The 18522-nt window shown below is 37.7% G+C and overlaps 1 protein-coding gene across 2 annotated transcripts in view; it reads left to right on the forward strand.

The window, feature by feature from the left end:
• The window catches only part of VPS41 (vacuolar protein sorting 41 homolog (S. cerevisiae)), a 200589-nt gene that overhangs the window by 143009 nt on the left and 39058 nt on the right, over window positions 1–18522 (forward strand). For both annotated transcript variants that reach the window (XM_010829102.1, XM_010829103.1), the window contains 5 exons: window positions 8724–8821; window positions 12472–12601; window positions 14258–14373; window positions 15791–15847; window positions 18182–18243. In XM_010829102.1, the coding sequence (XP_010827404.1) occupies window positions 8724–8821; window positions 12472–12601; window positions 14258–14373; window positions 15791–15847; window positions 18182–18243 (463 nt within the window). The remainder of the gene's footprint in view (window positions 1–8723; window positions 8822–12471; window positions 12602–14257; window positions 14374–15790; window positions 15848–18181; window positions 18244–18522) is intronic.

Raw genomic sequence — 18522 nt, forward strand, 5'->3', positions numbered from 1 at the left:
TTTGTTCTAGCTCTGTGAAGAATACTGTTGGTAGCTTGATGGGGATTGCATTGAATCTATAAATTGCTTTGGGTAGTATACTCTTTTTCACTATATTGATTCTTCCAATCCATGAACATGGTATATTCCTCCATCTATTAGTGTCCTCTTTGATTTCTTTCACCAGTGTTTTATAGTTTTCTATATATAGGTCTTTAGTTTCTTTAGGTAGATATATTCCTAAGTATTTTATTCTTTCCGTTGCAATGGTGAATGGAATTGTTTCCTTAATTTCTCTTTCTGTTTTCTCATTATTAGTGTATAGGAATGCAAGGGATTTCTGTGTGTTGATTTTATATCCTGCGACTTTACTATAGTCATTGATTAGTTCTAGTAATTTTCTGGTGGAGTCTTTAGGGTTTTCTATGTAGAGGATCATGTCATCTGCAAATAGTGAGAGTTTTACTTCTTCTTTTCCAATTTGGATTCCTAATATTTTTTTAAATGAAGTTTTTTTCATGAAAATTTTTTGAATGAACATTTAATGAAATGTTGTTCTCTCACGTATAACCACTATTTCTGCCCTAAACAGGCATATATAGTCATGATAATTGCTATTGTTTCCATGCCCATCTCCTCCCCTCTGGGAATAAATTGTCCTGCTCTGTACTCTTTGTTGCTTTACACCTATTTCCGTTCTTGCATAGCACATGGAATTTTAATTATTTCTTCAGCTGCTAGACTCACAGTCTCTCTTAAGTCAGAGGCAAACTCATCTTCCTGATGTTTCTAGAAGAGTATCTTCTTGTGCTCAGTAATTCCTTATTCAATTAAGTTATTGATAACCCTCAGAGATATAAAACTCAAGATACAAGAAGTCTCTGTCTTATTCATTTTTATTTCAATCAGACGCAGTCATTCAGAAACTTACAGCATGTGCACTGTTGATGGCCCAATGATAGTATGTGTTTGTGACTATAATCCTGGCCCTGGCTTATATCAAGTTGATATCTAACCCTGATACATTAACATTTTGTGCTTGGAGGATTCTAGGAAGATGTAGTTGTGGCTGCATAATTTTTCCATCCTCCTGAGTTCTCCCAGAAAAATGGAACAACTTGATCATACAACCAAAAACCCATAGACAATATTTACAGCAAGGTAGCCCTAGGAATGCCAACATGCAATCAAATGACAAAACCCACCCACAGCCACAGGAACCACTGTGGTTCCAGAATTGGTGTGAGAGATGGCAGAGGGAGCAAGGGGGCTTCTAAAGAGAACCCCAAGAGAATGCCAAAACAGCCAGTGGGTGTTTTCTAGAAGAGACCCCAGGCCATCTGAGAGGTCTGGGTGAAGTCCTGCAGTTAGGCTGAAGAGTTCAGACGGCTGGGCAGCCCACAGAGTTCTCACAGTTGAGCGGCCAGTGCTTCCTGCCAGGGCTGGCTTTATGCAGGAGGATAAATCCCAAGCAATATGAGCAAGAAGAAATGAAAGAGAGATTATGCCATTGTGCTTAGTCATGTCTGACTCTTTTGACCCCATGGACTGGAGCCTGCCAGGCTCCTCTGTCCATGGAATTCTCCAGGCAAGAAAACAGGAGTGGGTTGACATTCGTCCTCCAGGGGATCTTCCCAATCCTGGGATCGAACCCTCATCTCTTGCATCTCCTGCATTGGCAGGCAGATTCTTTACCTTTGGGCCATCTGGGAAGCCCTAAAAGAAAGAGAAAGTCCAGATGAAAGCTGGGAGGGGACAGAGCCAGAAAGCAAGGAACCACTTTTAAAACTACATGAAAACTCTGAATGAGCGAACTCTTCAAGGTTAGAAGAGTTACCCCAGTTCCTGCCTTCTCCCAAGAGATCAGTGACTGATTTTATCTAAAAACAAGCACTGAAAAAGTACAAAGCTCAAATCCTCTGCTAAGGTTTAAGAAAAAAATTAATAAGAAACAGAATAACATCCTTAGCAATGAAAGCATACCAGACAGAAACACCCACAAAATAGATCACAACTGTAATTTACTGTTTCATAACAAGCTACAAGATAGTTGAAAGAAGTTACAGAAGACATGGAAGAACACCAAAAATCAGAATTAAATTTCAAATGAGATGACAGAATTCAGAAAATACTTATAAATTAAAAAATTATTTCAGAAATAAAGGTTAAACTGGAAGGAACATGGGAGCAAATAGATGCAAAGATAGTACTGTAAGAGAAACGGAAGAGGAGAAAGATTTTAATCACAAATAAGGAGTGTGTATAAAATAACTAATGAGAACCTACTGTATAGTTCAGGGAACTCTACTCAGTACTCTGTGGTGACTTAAGTGGGAAGGAAATCCAAAAAAGAGGGTGTGTGTGTATATGTGTAGCTGACTCACCTGTACAGCAGAAACTGACACAACAGTGCAAAGCAACTGTTGTTCAGTTGCTCAGTTGTGTCTTACTCTTTGCGACCCCGTGGACTGCAACATGCTAGGGTTTCCTGTCTTTCACTATCTCCCAGAGTTTGCTCAGATTCACAGCCATTGAGTTAGTGATGCCATCCAACCATCTCATCCTCTGTCATCCCCTTCTCCTCCTGCCTTCAATCTTTCCCAGCATCAGGGTCTTTTCCAGTGAGTTGGCTCTTTGCATCAGGTGGCCAAAGTATTGGAGCTTCAGCCTCAGCATCAATCCTTCCAATGAATATTCAGGGTTGATTTACTTTAGGATTGACTGGTTTGATCTTCTTGCAGTCCAAGGGACTCTAAAGAGTCTTCTCCAGCACCATAATGAGAAAGCATCAATTCTTGGGCGCTCAGCCTTCTTTATGGTCTAACTCTCACGTCAGTACATGACTACTGGAAAAACCATAGCTTTGACTATGCAGACCTTTGTTGGCAAAATGATGTCTCTGCTCCTTTAATGTGCTGTCTAGGTTTGTCATAGCTTTTTTTCCAAGGAGTATATTAATATTTAGGGCTTCCCTGGTGGCTCAGACAGTAAAGAATCTGCCTACAGTGTAGGGGACCCAGGTTCATGCCCTTGGTTGGAAAGATCCTTTGGGGAAGTAAATGGCAACCCACTCTAGTAGTATTGCCTGGAAAATCCCATGGGCAGAGGAGCCTGTCAGGTTACAATGCATAGGGTCACAAAGAGTCAGAGACGACTGAGTGACTAACACACAGACAGGTTCGTCATAGCTTTTATTCTAAGGAACAAGGATCTTTTAATTTCATGACTACAGTCACTGACTGCAGTGATTTTGAAGTCCAAGAAAATGAAGTCTCTCACTGTTTTCATTGTTTCCCTATCTATTTGCCATGAAGTGATGGGACTGGATGCCATGATCTTAGTTTTTTAAATGTTGAGGTTTAAGCCAGCTTTTTCACTCTCCTCTTTCACCGTCATCAAGAGGGCTCTTTAGTTCCTCTTCACTTTCTGCTATTAGGTTAGTGTCATGTTCATATCTGAAGTTATTGATATTTCTCCTGGCAATCTTGATTCCAGCTTGTGCTTCATTCATTCTAGCATTGCACATGATATACTCTGCATAAAAGTTAAATAATCAGAGTGACAATATACAGCCTTGATGTACTCCTTTCCCAGTTTTGAACCAGTCTCTTGTTCCATGTCTGATTCTAACTGTTACTTCTTGACCTTCATACAAAACTGTACTCCAATAAAAATTGAAGAATTGAAAGGGAAAAAATATTTTTGATTAAATGATAAATACTGAAGATGGGCAAAGGTAGTTTAGCCTGCAAATAAGAGTCCTGGGAAACAAAACAAGGAAATGGAGTAAATACCAGAAACAGTAATTCAAGAGAAATTTCCTGAAACTAGTTTTAAAACAGATACAAAATAGATATAAAACCTCGAAACTGTAAATTAAAATAGTACAGTGTGTATATGAAAAGTATAACCCAAATGCATATCATCAAGATATACCTGAGTAAAATTACTTGATTTTTAAAGACAAAAAATTATAGGGTATCTGGACCCTATAATTGGACCCTGTGCTGTCCAATAAGGTAATTACTTGCCACTTTTAACTATTAAGTGCTTGAAATGTGGCAGATGTGGGCTGAGATGTGCTGTGTCTAGGATTCCAAAGACTTGTGTGAAAATAAAAAGTAAATTATCTCAGTATTTTTTTATGTTTTCGCTTGAAATAGTTGTATGTTGATATATTACATTAAATAAAATATTTTTTAAAATTTCATCTCTTTTTACTCTTAAATATGGCTACTAGAAAAACTTACATGTATAAGTTATGTTTTTGTCTTAAGTTAATACTCTGTTGAATAGCACCGATCAAGATCTGAAGCTTCTCTTCTAGATTGGGTCTGTATAGAATTGCCCTCTTTCTGGATCCAATTAACTCCTTGAATACAGTTTTTATGTAAATAATCCTTCTGAATCTTTCTTTCTCCTTCTCTCTTATTCTGCTTAGAATCTCTTCTTTTCTTGAATAATTTCTTACAACACGTCTAGGAATGCTCTATCCTCCTGAATAAAGTAGAGCACAGTGACTCTGTCTCCATCAGGGTGAAAGCTGTGCAGCAGCTGTCATGTTGTCTTCGCTTGAAAGTGGAAGTCTCAGTCGCTCAGTCGTGTCTGATTCTTTGCGATCCCATGGACTGTAGCCCACCAGGGTCCTCTGTCCATGGGATTCTCCAGGCAAGAATACTGGAGTAGGTTGCCATTTCCTTCTCCAGGGGATCTTCCCAACTCAAGGATGGAACCTGGGTATCTTGGCTTACTTCCACCATAATTCAGGGACCCCAGAGCAGTTCCTGCAGGGCCCTAGAACCATCAACTCACTTTCTACACCTCCTTGATCTGCAGTATAGCTACTGTCTTTTGTGGCTTTCTCTAGAAATTCTGCATTTTTCTCTTCTTCCCCCTTGCTCCCCAGCTTTTGCTTTCTATTTTGTCTTAGTGCTTTCCAACAGAAGTTGTCTTTTTTTTTCTTTATGATTTATCTTTTTCAGATAATGGAAAGATTCTGTGGTATGAGAACCATAAACCACCTATGTTCAAACTATTTTCCTTTAATGAGTTTTTTTTTTCATTAAAATGATGACAACTCTTGGAAAATATATTTCAGGGAAAATAAATTAACTGAAACTTTGATCAGTCTATAGAAATTTTGAAATAGAAAGGCAGTAATGACATGAAGACATTTTATAAATTTGGTCGATAAACAGTACATAATTTACATATGTTCTTTAGAAGAATAAATGTTACCATCCAGTGTTTCTTTCTCTAACTCTCTTCATTGTTATCTGTTCATTTAGAATATTTCTTGTACTTCTCTATTCGTTCTGACACCACTGTTTCTAACCAGCCCTTCAAGGATTTAGCATTAGTATAAAGAATACATTGAATCGTGATGGATCCTAAAACAGTCCTGTTCTGTTACCTTAGTAAGTAGTAAAACAGAACCCCATGGTTCATCCTAAAAAGTTTTTTTTTTTTTTTTTTTTTTTGCTGTTTTTATTTTTCTTGGCCACATTATGAGATGTGGAATCTTAGTTCACTGACCAGGGATCAAACTGGTCGATCCCCTGCATTGGAAGCACAAGAGTCTTAACCTCTGACCTTCAGGAAAGTCCCTGAAGTGTCTTTTTTTAATGTAGAATAACTGTAGACCTTTCCCTAAACTAGGACCTCAAACTAGGATGTGAATCCTTTTTTTACATGATACCATTACTAATGGGTATTCATGGAGATGAATTTCTAAGTAGTAGAATATTCAAAGCTAAGAAAAGCAGCCACTATTTAAGAATTCTTAAATTATAACTCATAGTGGGTGTGACTGTAATTGCAGTTTTGTTTTCCATAAGATTTCTGTTGATTTGAAATCATTTTAATAAAATGAAAAGGATTACTTGAATTACAACTTTTTGTGAATGGTGGTAACTTGCTTAACTGTGCCTCTGGAAATCTTAACAATGCTGTTTTTATATACCACATCTTTTCTTCATAAATAACATTTCTTTTTGTTTTTTGTTTGTCATTTAGACACTGCATGTCATTTCTACCTAGATTATTACTAATTTTCTGTTAGTAAGTATAGACAGCTTTAGCTCTTAACAAATAAGCATTTGCGACAGTATCTGGAATTGAGGGAAATAGATATCTGCTTCTTCACATTATTGCCTTGTTTTGTTTAAGAACATCTTAGATATTCTATTTTGTTCTTAATTAAATAATAGGAAACTTTATGCATTATTAACTCAATTCAGTCTTAACCCAAGCTCTTGACAGAAATCAGGATGTAGAATTATTTTCTAACTTTTCTGTTCTATGTCTTATGAGTCATGCATATATATCAAGGCCTTGATGTGCATTTGGTTACCTTTAGGATGGGTACTGTCTGATACTTCTTGGCAGTGAGGCTAACAGCCCATTTGGCATCTCAAGTGGGGAGAATACCTCATTCACCCACAATTTCTTAGATGATGCTTTCCCGTGGGTTCCTGTTTCAGAGAGGCACCCCAAAGGCTCCATGTGAGTCCCGTGAAGCAGTCTCTGTGGCACCTCTGACTGACTGATCTTCACCCAAATTGCTGGTAAGGGAACTGGATATGGAGCATTTCAGTAATGGAATGTGATTTAGTAAAGAACACAAGTCCCACTCTACTAAACAGAGTTTAAGCAACCTCAGGAGTACTGGCATCCAAAACCTCCTGTTAATAGGCCTGTATGTCTTCAAGAATATGAAACTCACACCTGTCTGGTCATTAGGTCATGTGTGGCCCTACACTGATCAGTAGCATCTGCACATTCCAACCCTACTCTGTCCCTGCTCACACGCTACATTCACACATAGCACTGGGGAAACTTCTTCACAACCTTCAGTGTCTGGCTACACAATGGACATGCTCATCTCTGAGCATGCTTCATGTGAATATTTATCACATTAGCACTTTAGCAAAACTCTTTTTAAGTGGCTGGGTAAGAATATTCAATTCCAGTTCAGAGGTTGAGAAGAAAAAGTGTCCATGGCAGAGCTGCACAATTTGGACTTACACCATCTGGTTCTGTTCAGGGCACCCTGACTACCTATGTGATCCAACCAAGGACAGAGCTTAAAAATGTTATCCTTTTCATATTTATGTTGTTAACTGTTTGTGTGCATGCTAAGTTGCTTCAGTTGTGTCCGACTCTTTGTGGCCCTGTGGACTGTATCCTGCCAGGTTCCGCTGTCCATGGGGTTATGCTGGCAAGAGTACTAGAGTGGGTTGCCATTTCCTTCTTCAGGGGATTGTCCCAACCCAGGGATCAAGCCTGCGTCTCTTAAATCTCATGCACTGGCAGACAAATTCTTTACCACTAGCGCCACCTGGAAAGAGACATTAACTATTTTTGTTTATTATCCTGTTTCATTTTGGTATGAAAATTAAATTTTGAAAACAGTCGTATAAGGAGTAGGCATTAAAGATAAGCAGAGACAAGTTAACACTAAGTGATTGATGAGGAGAATGGAGAGGAGGAAGAAGAAAAATTCACTAACCCCTCATTTTATTTGTATTATGGGTTTATTTCTACTCTGATATCTTTATTTTATACATGAGAAAAGTTATATCAGCAGAAATCAAAATGAATTGTCCATGTTTAATTTAACTGCAGTTACAACTCCGATTTCCTGACTCCATGTTCAATATTGTTTCCAGTATGCTACACTGAGTTCTCCTGGTTTGGAAAAGATGGCCATTTTATCATAAAAGTTAACTAAATTTGAAGCAGATACCACAGAACTGTGGATAAGAACTGAATCAAGAAATTCTTAGAAAATGTGATGTGTTCAAATGAGAGTTTACTCCCAAATAAATCTTATCAGTGCAATGTATAATTCATGGAAGAGTCTTTTCCTGGTACTAATACTGTATCAGTTAGCTTTGCTGTGTAACAAACCATCCCCTAAATTAGTTGCTTAAACAGTCATTTGTTATAAATAGTACAACAGCTAGTCGTTAGAATCATCTATAGAAGTATTTGTAGTTCTACAATTGAGCTGTCTGTAAGATCTTTGCGGTTTATTGTAATTAAATCTATATTCTTAGGTGATGCAATAGAAGAAATAGAACTAAGTTTTGATGACTGTTTTTTAAAAGAAAAGAGGAATTTCTTATTTTCTCTGACCTTTATTTAATACTGCAGAATTAGCATCAGTTTCATCATCATGTTATCTGTATCTACACTTTTTTATTTTAGAGTTTAGATAAAATGATTATTAAATGTTAAGAGTATTAATAGTTTCACAATTACAAAGAGCTTTTCTCATGACCATAATGCCATGGTAATGCCCTAATTGTGAAAGGCTTAAATTGGTGTTTAAATTATTTTAGAAGTATTTTTGTCATTAATAGTATTTTTTATTTAAAATATTTAATTTTTTAAATTTAAAATTGTTACTGAATAATTTAGATTGGATTTTATGGATTTCAAAGTGTCTTCATGGGGCTTAACTCTGTCATTTTTAAACTAACAAGGTAATGTCACTTTTCACCATTCATGCTTACTACTGTTGTTGAGTTTGCTTATTGTTTGTAAAAGAATTTTTCAAGTGTAAGTTCCCAGATATCTTTTTCTGATACTGATTATCATCAAGAAAGTATGTTTATCTCTGTCCCCTTTATGTTAAATTTCTAAAATGAGTCTATTCTGCATTCATAGTAGATGTGTTTTTTTCCTTTGCTGCTTTTTGCTGCTATTAATGGTGAATCTTCTCTCCCTTTTGTTTGCAGTGTCTCAGTTTGAAACTGAATTCTACATCAGTGGACTGGCACCTCTCTGTGATCAGCTTGTTGTACTTTCCTACGTAAAGGAGGTTTCTGAAAAAACGGTAATTATTTTTACCTAAAATACAATGGGAAGTGCAGGTTCATCTGTAGCATTTTCCCCCAGATCTTGTTGCCATGGAAGAACTCAGATCCAGCCTTAGCAGAACTTCGTGACCTATAAAACAAGGGCAGAGATTACCCTGCAGACTTAATGTATTTACCTTTCAGAAGCTCCACTCCTTGGTTGCCTTTGTTCCTTTTGCCAAACAAAAGGGAGTCTCTTTTTTTTCTTTTTAATTTTTCTTTATTTTTTTCCATCTCTCCTGGTATTTCAGTCGAAAGGAATGAAGGATTTCCTCTTGCTGAAAGGCGAAGAAACTAAGCTGACACTGTGCATTAACTGAAATGACAGCGATGAAGTTGATCTGCAGCATCAGCAGAGGTCCCTGTGGTTAGAGTGAATTACCGAGAGGGCAGTCCATTATTTCCTGTGGTCCAGACATACTTGTTTACTTCCCAATGGCCTAGTGATTCTGAGTAGCTTGATTCTTGCTTGGAAATTAGATTCTTGCTAAGTCTCAGTTATCAGTGCAAATGATGGTATGAAATGCATAGCTAATAGGAAGCAGCAGAGAATCAGCATTTCATTATACATGACTTTGGAATGAAGCCTGTTATAGGGTCCAGTGGAGGGCCCTGCATACTGAGTCTTTCTTTGAAGCCTAGGTCGGCTGCATTCCTAGTTTGTCTTTATTGTCAGAGTCCAGAGGTCCTGCTAGGAAGGGGCTAGGGGTGGCTTCAGGGTATAAACAAGGAGAGTTTATTGTAAAGGATTTTCTTTTGGATGCTGTGTATAAAAGAAACACAATTGATCATCTAGCCCTCTACAGTGAGTGGGTTCCCCTTGTCTGTGTTCTGTCCCCTTTTTCAAACAGCAGAGAATAAAATGGGGAGAAAAACCCTGGGAGTCCCAGTTTTGAAGTGGTAGCTGCTCTCCAGCATTCCTCTGAGCAAGCTCTTGCATCAGGAAGCCATCGCTATAGTAACCTGGAGTTCTGGGTGCCGATGTTGCTAGGCAATGGGATGCTGCAGACTTAAGTGAACACTCAAACCTGCTAAAATCAATAGGACTGGCTTCTAGCCCTGTGCAGGACATCAGTTTATTATTATTTTATTTATTTATTTTTTTGAAAAGAAAGAAAAGCAGTGGCTCCTGAGGGAGTAAATACAGTGCTTTTTGATGAGGAGTGTGGGGAGGATTGAGAATGTGGTTGAAAGACATAAGGAAAGAGGCAGTAAAATGAAAAAGGGAAAGCCTAATAAACCACTGACCAAAAAAAGAAGGAAAGGAAGGAAACCTTTGCTAATAAAAGAGAATATTGGAAAGGAGTAAAACCCAAGAAAGGCCAACCTCAAAGAGCAAATTAGAAAATGGAATTTTTTTCAGAGGAAGAAGTGAATGTCTTAGAGATGTTTTAAAAATGTGTGTGTTGGTGTACATACCTCTTCGTATTCTGTACCACCAAAGGACACCTGAAATCCTTCAGCACAAAATGAACTGATAAAATTAAGGCAGAAATAGTAAAGAAGCATGCTTGGGGCCAACTATGCCCTCCCCACTTTTCATATCAAATAGACAGGTTAAATGCAACAGTAAACAAATTTTTTTCTACCAGGCTTAATGTTACTCCAGCATATTTTTCCCATCATATCTTTGACCTTCATGCCTGTCCCCACATGGTTGTAGTGATAGTTACAAGCTCCTCTGTGTTGCTGTATTTTGAGGAGCATCATTCCATTCTCTGTGCATATGGCTGTGCAGTCTCCCATCATTATTTATGGTGCTTGTGACCTATTTCATTTCGTTGATATAACCTAATCTATGAAGCTTAATGTTTTTTTTTTTTTCATTCATTAATAAAGCGCATGTGTGTTAAGAATGGTGCTGCACATGGAGTATCAAAGATCAGCCAGACCAGGGACTTGCCTGGTGGGCCAGTAAGATTAAGACTTCACCTTCCAGTACAGGGGGTGTGGGTTTGATCCCTGGTCAGGGAAGTAAGATTCCACAGCCAAAAACCAAACATAAAACAAAAGCAGTGTTATAACAAATGCAATAAAGACTTGAAAAAAAAAAAAGTCAACAGGACCAAATTCCTGCTCCCTGGAAGTTCACACATAAGCAGGGCTGTTTGACCAGTGAACAAAAGTTGTAAAATAGTGAGAATATGGATTTCTCACCCATCACTTTGCTGATGGATTTCTTACATATGAAGGAACTGTTTATATGGTCTAGCCAGGTGGTTTTCTTTTAACATTGTTTGGTTCAATCTTTTTTTCTGTTTTTGATTCTGATTTTGATTTTTTTTTGGTCATTGTTAACAGCTGTTAATGTTTTTAAAAATACTCAAATCTTTTTTTCCTTTTTTGTTGTTTTCAAATTAAGATATTTGTCATTTCTCCACAGATCTGATCAATTATCCTGTATATTCACTGGGGTTTTTTCTTCCACCAGTTGACCTTTTGCAGTTGTTCGTTAAAGTTTTGAATGCTTTAAACGTATGAAATGCAGTACTAACCTAATGGTTTCTCAGTTAACCTAACAAAATTGATCAAAGGGATCTGTGAGGCTTACTGCTTTATTGAGGGACCTTGGAGATTCAGGGGTCGTTCTGGACTTCTTTCACGCTGCTTCTTTCATCTGCATTCTCTGTACAGTGCCACACTGCATTAGCTCTTGTTGCTTTGGAAGATAGTCCAAGTACATGTTTCATGCCCCTGTGCTGAATACCCAGAGAGCATGAGCTTTACGGTAAAACAAACTTGATTGCAAGTATAGTCCCAGTTTTTCCACAAATCCCAGTCTTACCATTTACTTACATAACTTTAACCTCAGTAAATTTTTTGATCCTCAGTTCGTTCCTCTGCAAAATGAGGAACAATATTTCCCAAGGGTGATTTAAGGACTCAGGAGAGTAATCTGTAGATAGTCACCTACTAAGCTAGTGGAATTGTCATAGGCCCTCATTAAAGCATATTTTCCCCTTCTGTCTTGGTCCAGAACTACAGAATTGTAGTCACCAACCTCATGGGGTTATCTAAATTGAAATTAATGAAAATTAAATAAAATTCAAAGCTCAGTTTCTCGGTCATAGTTGTCACCTTTCAGGTGTTCAGTAGCCAGCCGTGACTGCTGACATGGTACAGTGCTGTCTATTCTGTATATCTCATTACAATATAATACATACATACAATACATACAAAAGGTCAGAATAAACCACTGCTGAAGCTATCCACAGCTGCTGGTGAGAAGAGCTAATATCTGCCAAATTTATCAAAGCAAGGCATTTAATAATGGCTACCTAGAATTAATTTCGGAGAAGGCAGTGGCACCCCACTCCAGTAGTCTTGCCTGGAAAATCCCATGGATGGAGGACCCTGGTAGGCTGCAGTTCATGGTGTCACTAAGAGTCGGACACGACTGAGTGATTTCACTTTAACTTTTCACTTTTCATGCATTGGAGAAGGAAATGGCAACCCACTCCAGTGTTCTTGCCTGGAGAATCCCAGGGACAGGGGAGCCTGGTGGGCTGCCGTCTATGGGGTCACACAGAGTCAGACACTACTGAAGCGACTTAGCAGCAGTAGCAGCAGAATTAATTTGTATCATTTATAGAAATGTAATTCCAGTGAGCCTTTCTTCCTTCCCCAGGAAAGAGAATACTGCGCCAGACCCAGATTGGATATCATCCAGCCACTTTCGGAGACTTGTGAAGAGATTTCTTCTGATGCTCTCACCGTGAGGGGCTTTCAGGAAAATGAATGTAGAGATTATCACTTAGGTGAGAGAGATCAAGGATCTGACTCATGTGATTTCTTATATTTGTTTTTTCCCCTTCATCTGAGTAGCACAACCAGAAGTTTAAATCAAGGTGTTGAAAGGCTCTTAGAGCTAATCTGGACATGTTGAAAATTAAGACGCCAAGGCCCAGAGATGCTGGAGAACTTGCTTGAGTTCCCAGAGCAGAAGGAAGGGGTAGAGATGGGGCCAAGACCAAGGTAAGGAAGCTTTGTGGTCTTAATTCTTACATTTGGTCTCCTGTCCTAACTAATGTGACACCTGACTTACAGTGATGTCAAGCAGCATGGTTCTGTGGTTGCCATATCACTCGGGTGTACTCTGGGTTGGCAGAGAAATTGTCCTTCTGTGGCTGAATGCTCAGAGCTTGAAAGAGTGTATGGTACATACTAGACTTTTGCTATTATTTGTTGAGTAGATGAATGAATACATTTAGTCACCACTTGGAAATAAAAGGAGAACCATTACTCTGTAGTCATACCAGGGGCATCTGTATTTGCAGTTCATTTCAGTTGCTCAGTGGTGTCTGACTCTTTGCGACCCCATAGACTGCAGCACACCAGGCTTCCCTGTCCATCACCAACTCCCAGAGCCTGCTCAAACTCATGTCTATTGAGTTGGTGATGCCATCCAACCATCTCATCCTCTGTCTTCAGTCTTTCCCAGCACCAGGGTCTTTTGGTGTTACTCTTTTCTTGAAAAATACATTGATGAAAAAATAGAACAGCTTTGGCTGTTGAGACAATCTTTCCTTCTTTAAAAACAATTAACATATTTTGAGAGTATTGTCATTTATTTTGGTCAAGAGAAATGAAGAAATATCCTATATCTGAGTTTTCTTATATGAAGCCCTTGATCAACTGGGAAATGGGAGTGTCTGTTCTGGACTTAGAAAAAAGCAAATATGACTCACAAGAGAATGCATCCAGTCGAGGTATTTCTCCTTAAAGCAAACTTGGCTGCACACTTAGAAACCCTTCCGAATAGATTTTATAATTGAATTCTGCAGGAAACCCTTACCATCGGCATTGTGCACAACATGCTGCAGTGATAGATGATGTCCCCAGGCCTTGGGGCATCTGTCATTTATGCTTTAGATGGCCTTGACCTTGATGAGGAGGAAACATTTATCGCCAACTGTAGGGCGTAATTGTTCTGTAAAAATAGAACAGTGCCGTAAATGCCCATCAATAAAGTTTATATACAGTGGATAAATTATATATAATAGACATCAAGAATTTTCAACACTTTCAACTGAGGTCAGAATGTTAATTATGAAACATAATTTTTAAGCCGTCCTTACTTCTTTAAAGATTTTTTGGTATTTCCTCCCACCCTCCTTCCTTCCTTCTCTTCTTTCCTTCCTCCCTTCTCTTCTTTCCTTCCTCCTTCTCTTCCTTCTTTTTTGTTTCAAATTTTTTTACATGTAAATATTTTTTAAAACACTGAAATAGATTCTGACATTCTCACCTCTAGTCTCCCACCCTCTTCAAACACAGCCAAACACATGTATTTCAAAGGTAGGAGAGTTTCCCACTCAGTCTTAAAGTTGGGTAGTCTAACCAAGTCCTCCCCAAACCACTGCCAAGGTTTCTCCTATTGAGTCACCCAAGTTGTTCCTCTCTTCTCTTATCTCTAGAGTACTCAGAAGGCGAGTCACTCTTTTACATCGTGAGTCCAAGGGATGTTGTTGTAGCGAAGGAACGAGACCAAGATGACCACATCGACTGGCTTCTTGAAAAGAAGAAATATGAAGTAGTTTTGCTTTTACTTTTTTCAAAGTATTGACAGATCAGTAACATAAAGAGGATAAAAGCATTTTTTATAATAAATCTTTCATGCTGGTCAACTAGAATGCTCTAAGCTAATAATATGTGGGAGGCTAATAACTTTCCACTATGGTTTTCAGAAATTAGAGGGAATAAAGATGGCAGGGAGGTTGACTGGCTTTACTGGTCAGTGGAGGAAGAGCTGGCGATGGAGGGAGGGGGTAGGTTAAATCCAGCCTACTGATGTGTTTATTTGGTGGTTTTTTAAGGAAAATAAAATTGAGCTAGTATTTCAGGATCAACTATTTGAATATTTTAGTGAAATAATTTATCTTGTGCTTAGTTCATTTATACTGTGCTTAGTTCATATGTGAAAGTAAAGCTATCAAATTATACTCATTTAGGATGGTTTGAACTGTCTTTTTAGATAAAATGATGTTGTCCACTTCATTGAGTATTGGGTCAGACTAGTTTGAGTATAATGTCCCATCATGACTTTTTTTTAAAAAAAGGAAAACATTTTAATTGCTGCAAAAGCACCGTTGTGGTGGTTTAGTTAGGGAAGCTCTCTGGAGAGGCTTATCTGCTAGTTAGCTAAAAAACAAAAAATAGTCCATTTATTTGGTGCTTTAAGTTTGTAACCACCTGACATGATTTGAAAAGAAATGTTTTTATTGAATAATATATAAACTCTTTGGAATCCAAGTATTGATACCAGTTGATAATATATAAACTCTTTGGAGTCCAAGTATTGATTCTCCAAATATTGGAGTTCAAGTATTGATACTTTATTGTTATTGATATTTAAAGGTTTAAATATCAACCTTTGTTACCTTGATAGCTTTGAATCCAGTAGCTTCTTAAAGAAATAAATTAGGGTTTCAAACAGTTGTGGTAAACTAATCATTGTAAACTTAATAAAATAGAAATAGAATCAGAGATTTTCAAAATCTTATTGTAGTTATACCTACATGTATGTATATAGGTTACATTTTATGTTTCATAAAGGAAAAGTGCCCCTCGGTTAAACATGTCAAACAGATTTAGAATGACAGATGGATTTTTCTGTTGTTGTTCTTTGAACCTAGGAGATTTTGTTGTATTTTAATTTGTGTCTGAAATGTGATTCCAGTATCCTAATGTGGAAATGAATTCACATGGAAATAAGAGAAGTCTTCATTTTGGTTGACTGCTTTTGTTTCAGTTTGAATTCAGTGAGGTTCACTCAACCATAACATTAAAAATTCCTGTGCTTGAAGCAAAAGCCATGGGAAAGCGGGGCTTATTTATGTAGCCCATAACTTTAAAACATAATAAATATAGTGTTTATAACCTCAATATCTTTCTTTCCTACCCGCTCCCTTTTTTCCCCCTCCTCCTTTGTCATGCTTTTGTAAACATAGGAAGCTTTGATGGCAGCTGAAATTAGCCAAAAGAACATTAAAAGACATAAGATTCTGGTAAGTATATAATTTTACTATTTGAAATATAACTTTACCTTTCAATAAGTTATGAGACTGCAAGTAATTTGAGAACAGATTCTTCCTACATTTTGAGAAGTTATTTCCCATGAATTCTCTAGCCTGTGAGGTCGGAATATTTCATTTTATTAGATCAGTTTCTGCTTGTAAACAAGAAATTTGAACACCTGCTAGGAGGCAGTCTCAGGTAATTTGGAAACTGGATTTATAAATACCCTTTAAATACAAAGCTTTCCAGTTATGTGTGGGGAAGTTTCTTTAAATTGTAGGTAAAATCACATTATCATGAAATTTATCAAGAGAATAGTTTCATAAAGCTAGATTGCTTCCATGTCTCCATTAAGAACAGACCCAATTTATTTTGTTATGGTGACTAATCTAGGACATCAGATACATTTTTATTACATTTTGGACTCTGGAAAAATATTGTGAATAAAAGACCATTTCTTTGCTAACTGTGACAATGAATGTGCGGATGAAAAGCCAGAAAAGAAATGGTATTCTCTGAGTGTGAAAGATCTCTAGAGATCATCTAGCCCAGGACCCTGGCTGACAAATGCAGATTAGAAGATTAGTCTTTTGTGGCTATTTGGGTTCCAATGCAGATTCCTTTTCCCTGCACTTTCCCACCTTAAACTTCTGTTTAAAATTCTTCAAAATAGCCTAATTCTCAAAGAGTATACAAAGAAAATAACTCAGGAACTTATTCATTGACAATTGTAGAGAATAAGGAAGAATCTAGAAATGGAGTAGTCCTGCCAGTACAAGTGTATAATTGAAGTAAGCAGGTCAAAAGTAAGACAAGCTTAGCTAGTCAGTTGTGCATTGGATTTGGTAACATGAAAGTGACAAGTACATTTTCCGTACATGTATTATTTATTCTTGACATGCTTTGCAGAGTGAAAGTGAATAGGAGATGATGAAGTTGAGTAGAATAGAGACTATTAGGCTTGCTGCAAAGTGGAAAAGATTCAAGACTGCAGGTGGGGACTATGACATCATGGACAGGTTTTGGTAGTCCGGGGTATTTTGTGTAAGAGAGACATTTAACATGCTTATAAGGGGAAAGAGAGAAAATCAGGTTAAGGTTAAAGGAACACAGGGAACAAAGGTTGGACAAGTTGACTCTGCAAAGGAGGCATCTCTTCTCTGAACCTGTAGACTCACTATAGATAGTGTGATCTGTGATTTTCAGAGAAATAAAGTTAGTCACCCTTTCTTCATCCTGTAGTTCCAACAGATTTGGAATATGATTTCCTACGTAGTCGTCCTTAAAGTAAAATTGAATCAACTAAGAACTTTGGGTATTTCCCTTTACTCTTGAAATGGGCATGTCCTCTACATTGATCATGCCTGGATATTTCCTTCCTGGGACAAGGCAAACAGAGAGAAATGGGCTTCTACCATTTCTGCCACCTAGGAAGAAGTTCCACAAAAGATTTTTTTGTACATAAAGTAGAACTTAAAAATCTAAGTTTTTTTTTTTCTTCTTTTTTTTTTTTTTTTACATATATTGAGTTAAGCTTCTAATGCAGATGCTTTTGCATGGAACTAATCTTTCTTAAGAGTCAGTTCAGTTCAGTTGCTCAGTCGTGTCTGACTCTTTGCGACCCCATGAACCGCAGTACGCCAGACTTCCCTGTCCATCACCAACTCCCAGAGTCCACCCAAACCCTTGTGCATTGAGTCGGTGATGCCATCCAACCATCTCATCCTCTGTCGTCCCCTTCTGTTCCTGCCTTCAAATCTTTCCCAGCATCAGGGTCTTTTCAAATGAGTCAGTTATTCGCGTCAGGTAGCCAAAGTGTTGGAGTTTCAATATCAGTCTTTCCAATGAACACCCAGGACTGATCTCCTTTAGGATGGACTGGTTGGATCTCCTTGCAGTCCAAGGGACTCTCAAGAGTCTTCTTCAAAACCACAATTCAAAAGCATCAATTCTTCGGCATTCAGCTTTCTTTATAGTCCAACTCTCATATCCATACATGACCACTGGAAAACTGTAGCCTTGACTAGACGGACCTTTGTTGGCAAAGTAATGTCTCTGCTTTTTAATATGCTATCTAGGTTGGTCATAACTTTCCTTCCAAGGAGTAGTGTCATTTAATTTCATGGCTGCAATCACCATCTGCAGTGATTTTGGAGCCCAGAAAAATAGTCAGCCACTGTTTCTACTGTTTCCCCATCTTTTTGCCATGATGATGGGACTGGATGCCATGATCTTAGTTTTCTGAATGTTGAGCTTTAAGCCAACTTTTTCAGTCTCCACGCATTCCAGTTAACTAGGAAATTCCTTCATTTCATTTTCCCTAGGACATCGGCTTGGCGTATATAAACCACCTGGTGGCAAGAGGAGAGTATGATATAGCAGCACGGTAATCAAGATGTTTTCACAACTATTTGTTAATATAAATAGAATTGAGCCATATTAGCAATACAAAGAAGTCATTCTTTACAACTGACTTTTTTTTTTTTTTTACATTTTTCTAACAGGTAGTTTTGAATAGTAGTAGTTTTAACCACAGAATGAATTGATATATGTTATTTACCCACCTAATGTCTCATTTTTACCAAATGAAAAATATTTTTCTCAATGAAAGAGGTCTCAAAATACATGAACAGTCTGAGATTTTACCCATTTTATAAGACAGCCT

The sequence above is a fragment of the Bison bison genome, unplaced genomic scaffold, assembly GCF_000754665.1.
Source record: "Bison bison bison isolate TAMUID 2011002044 unplaced genomic scaffold, Bison_UMD1.0 scf7180017864499, whole genome shotgun sequence".
Lineage (NCBI taxonomy): Eukaryota > Metazoa > Chordata > Mammalia > Artiodactyla > Bovidae > Bison > Bison bison.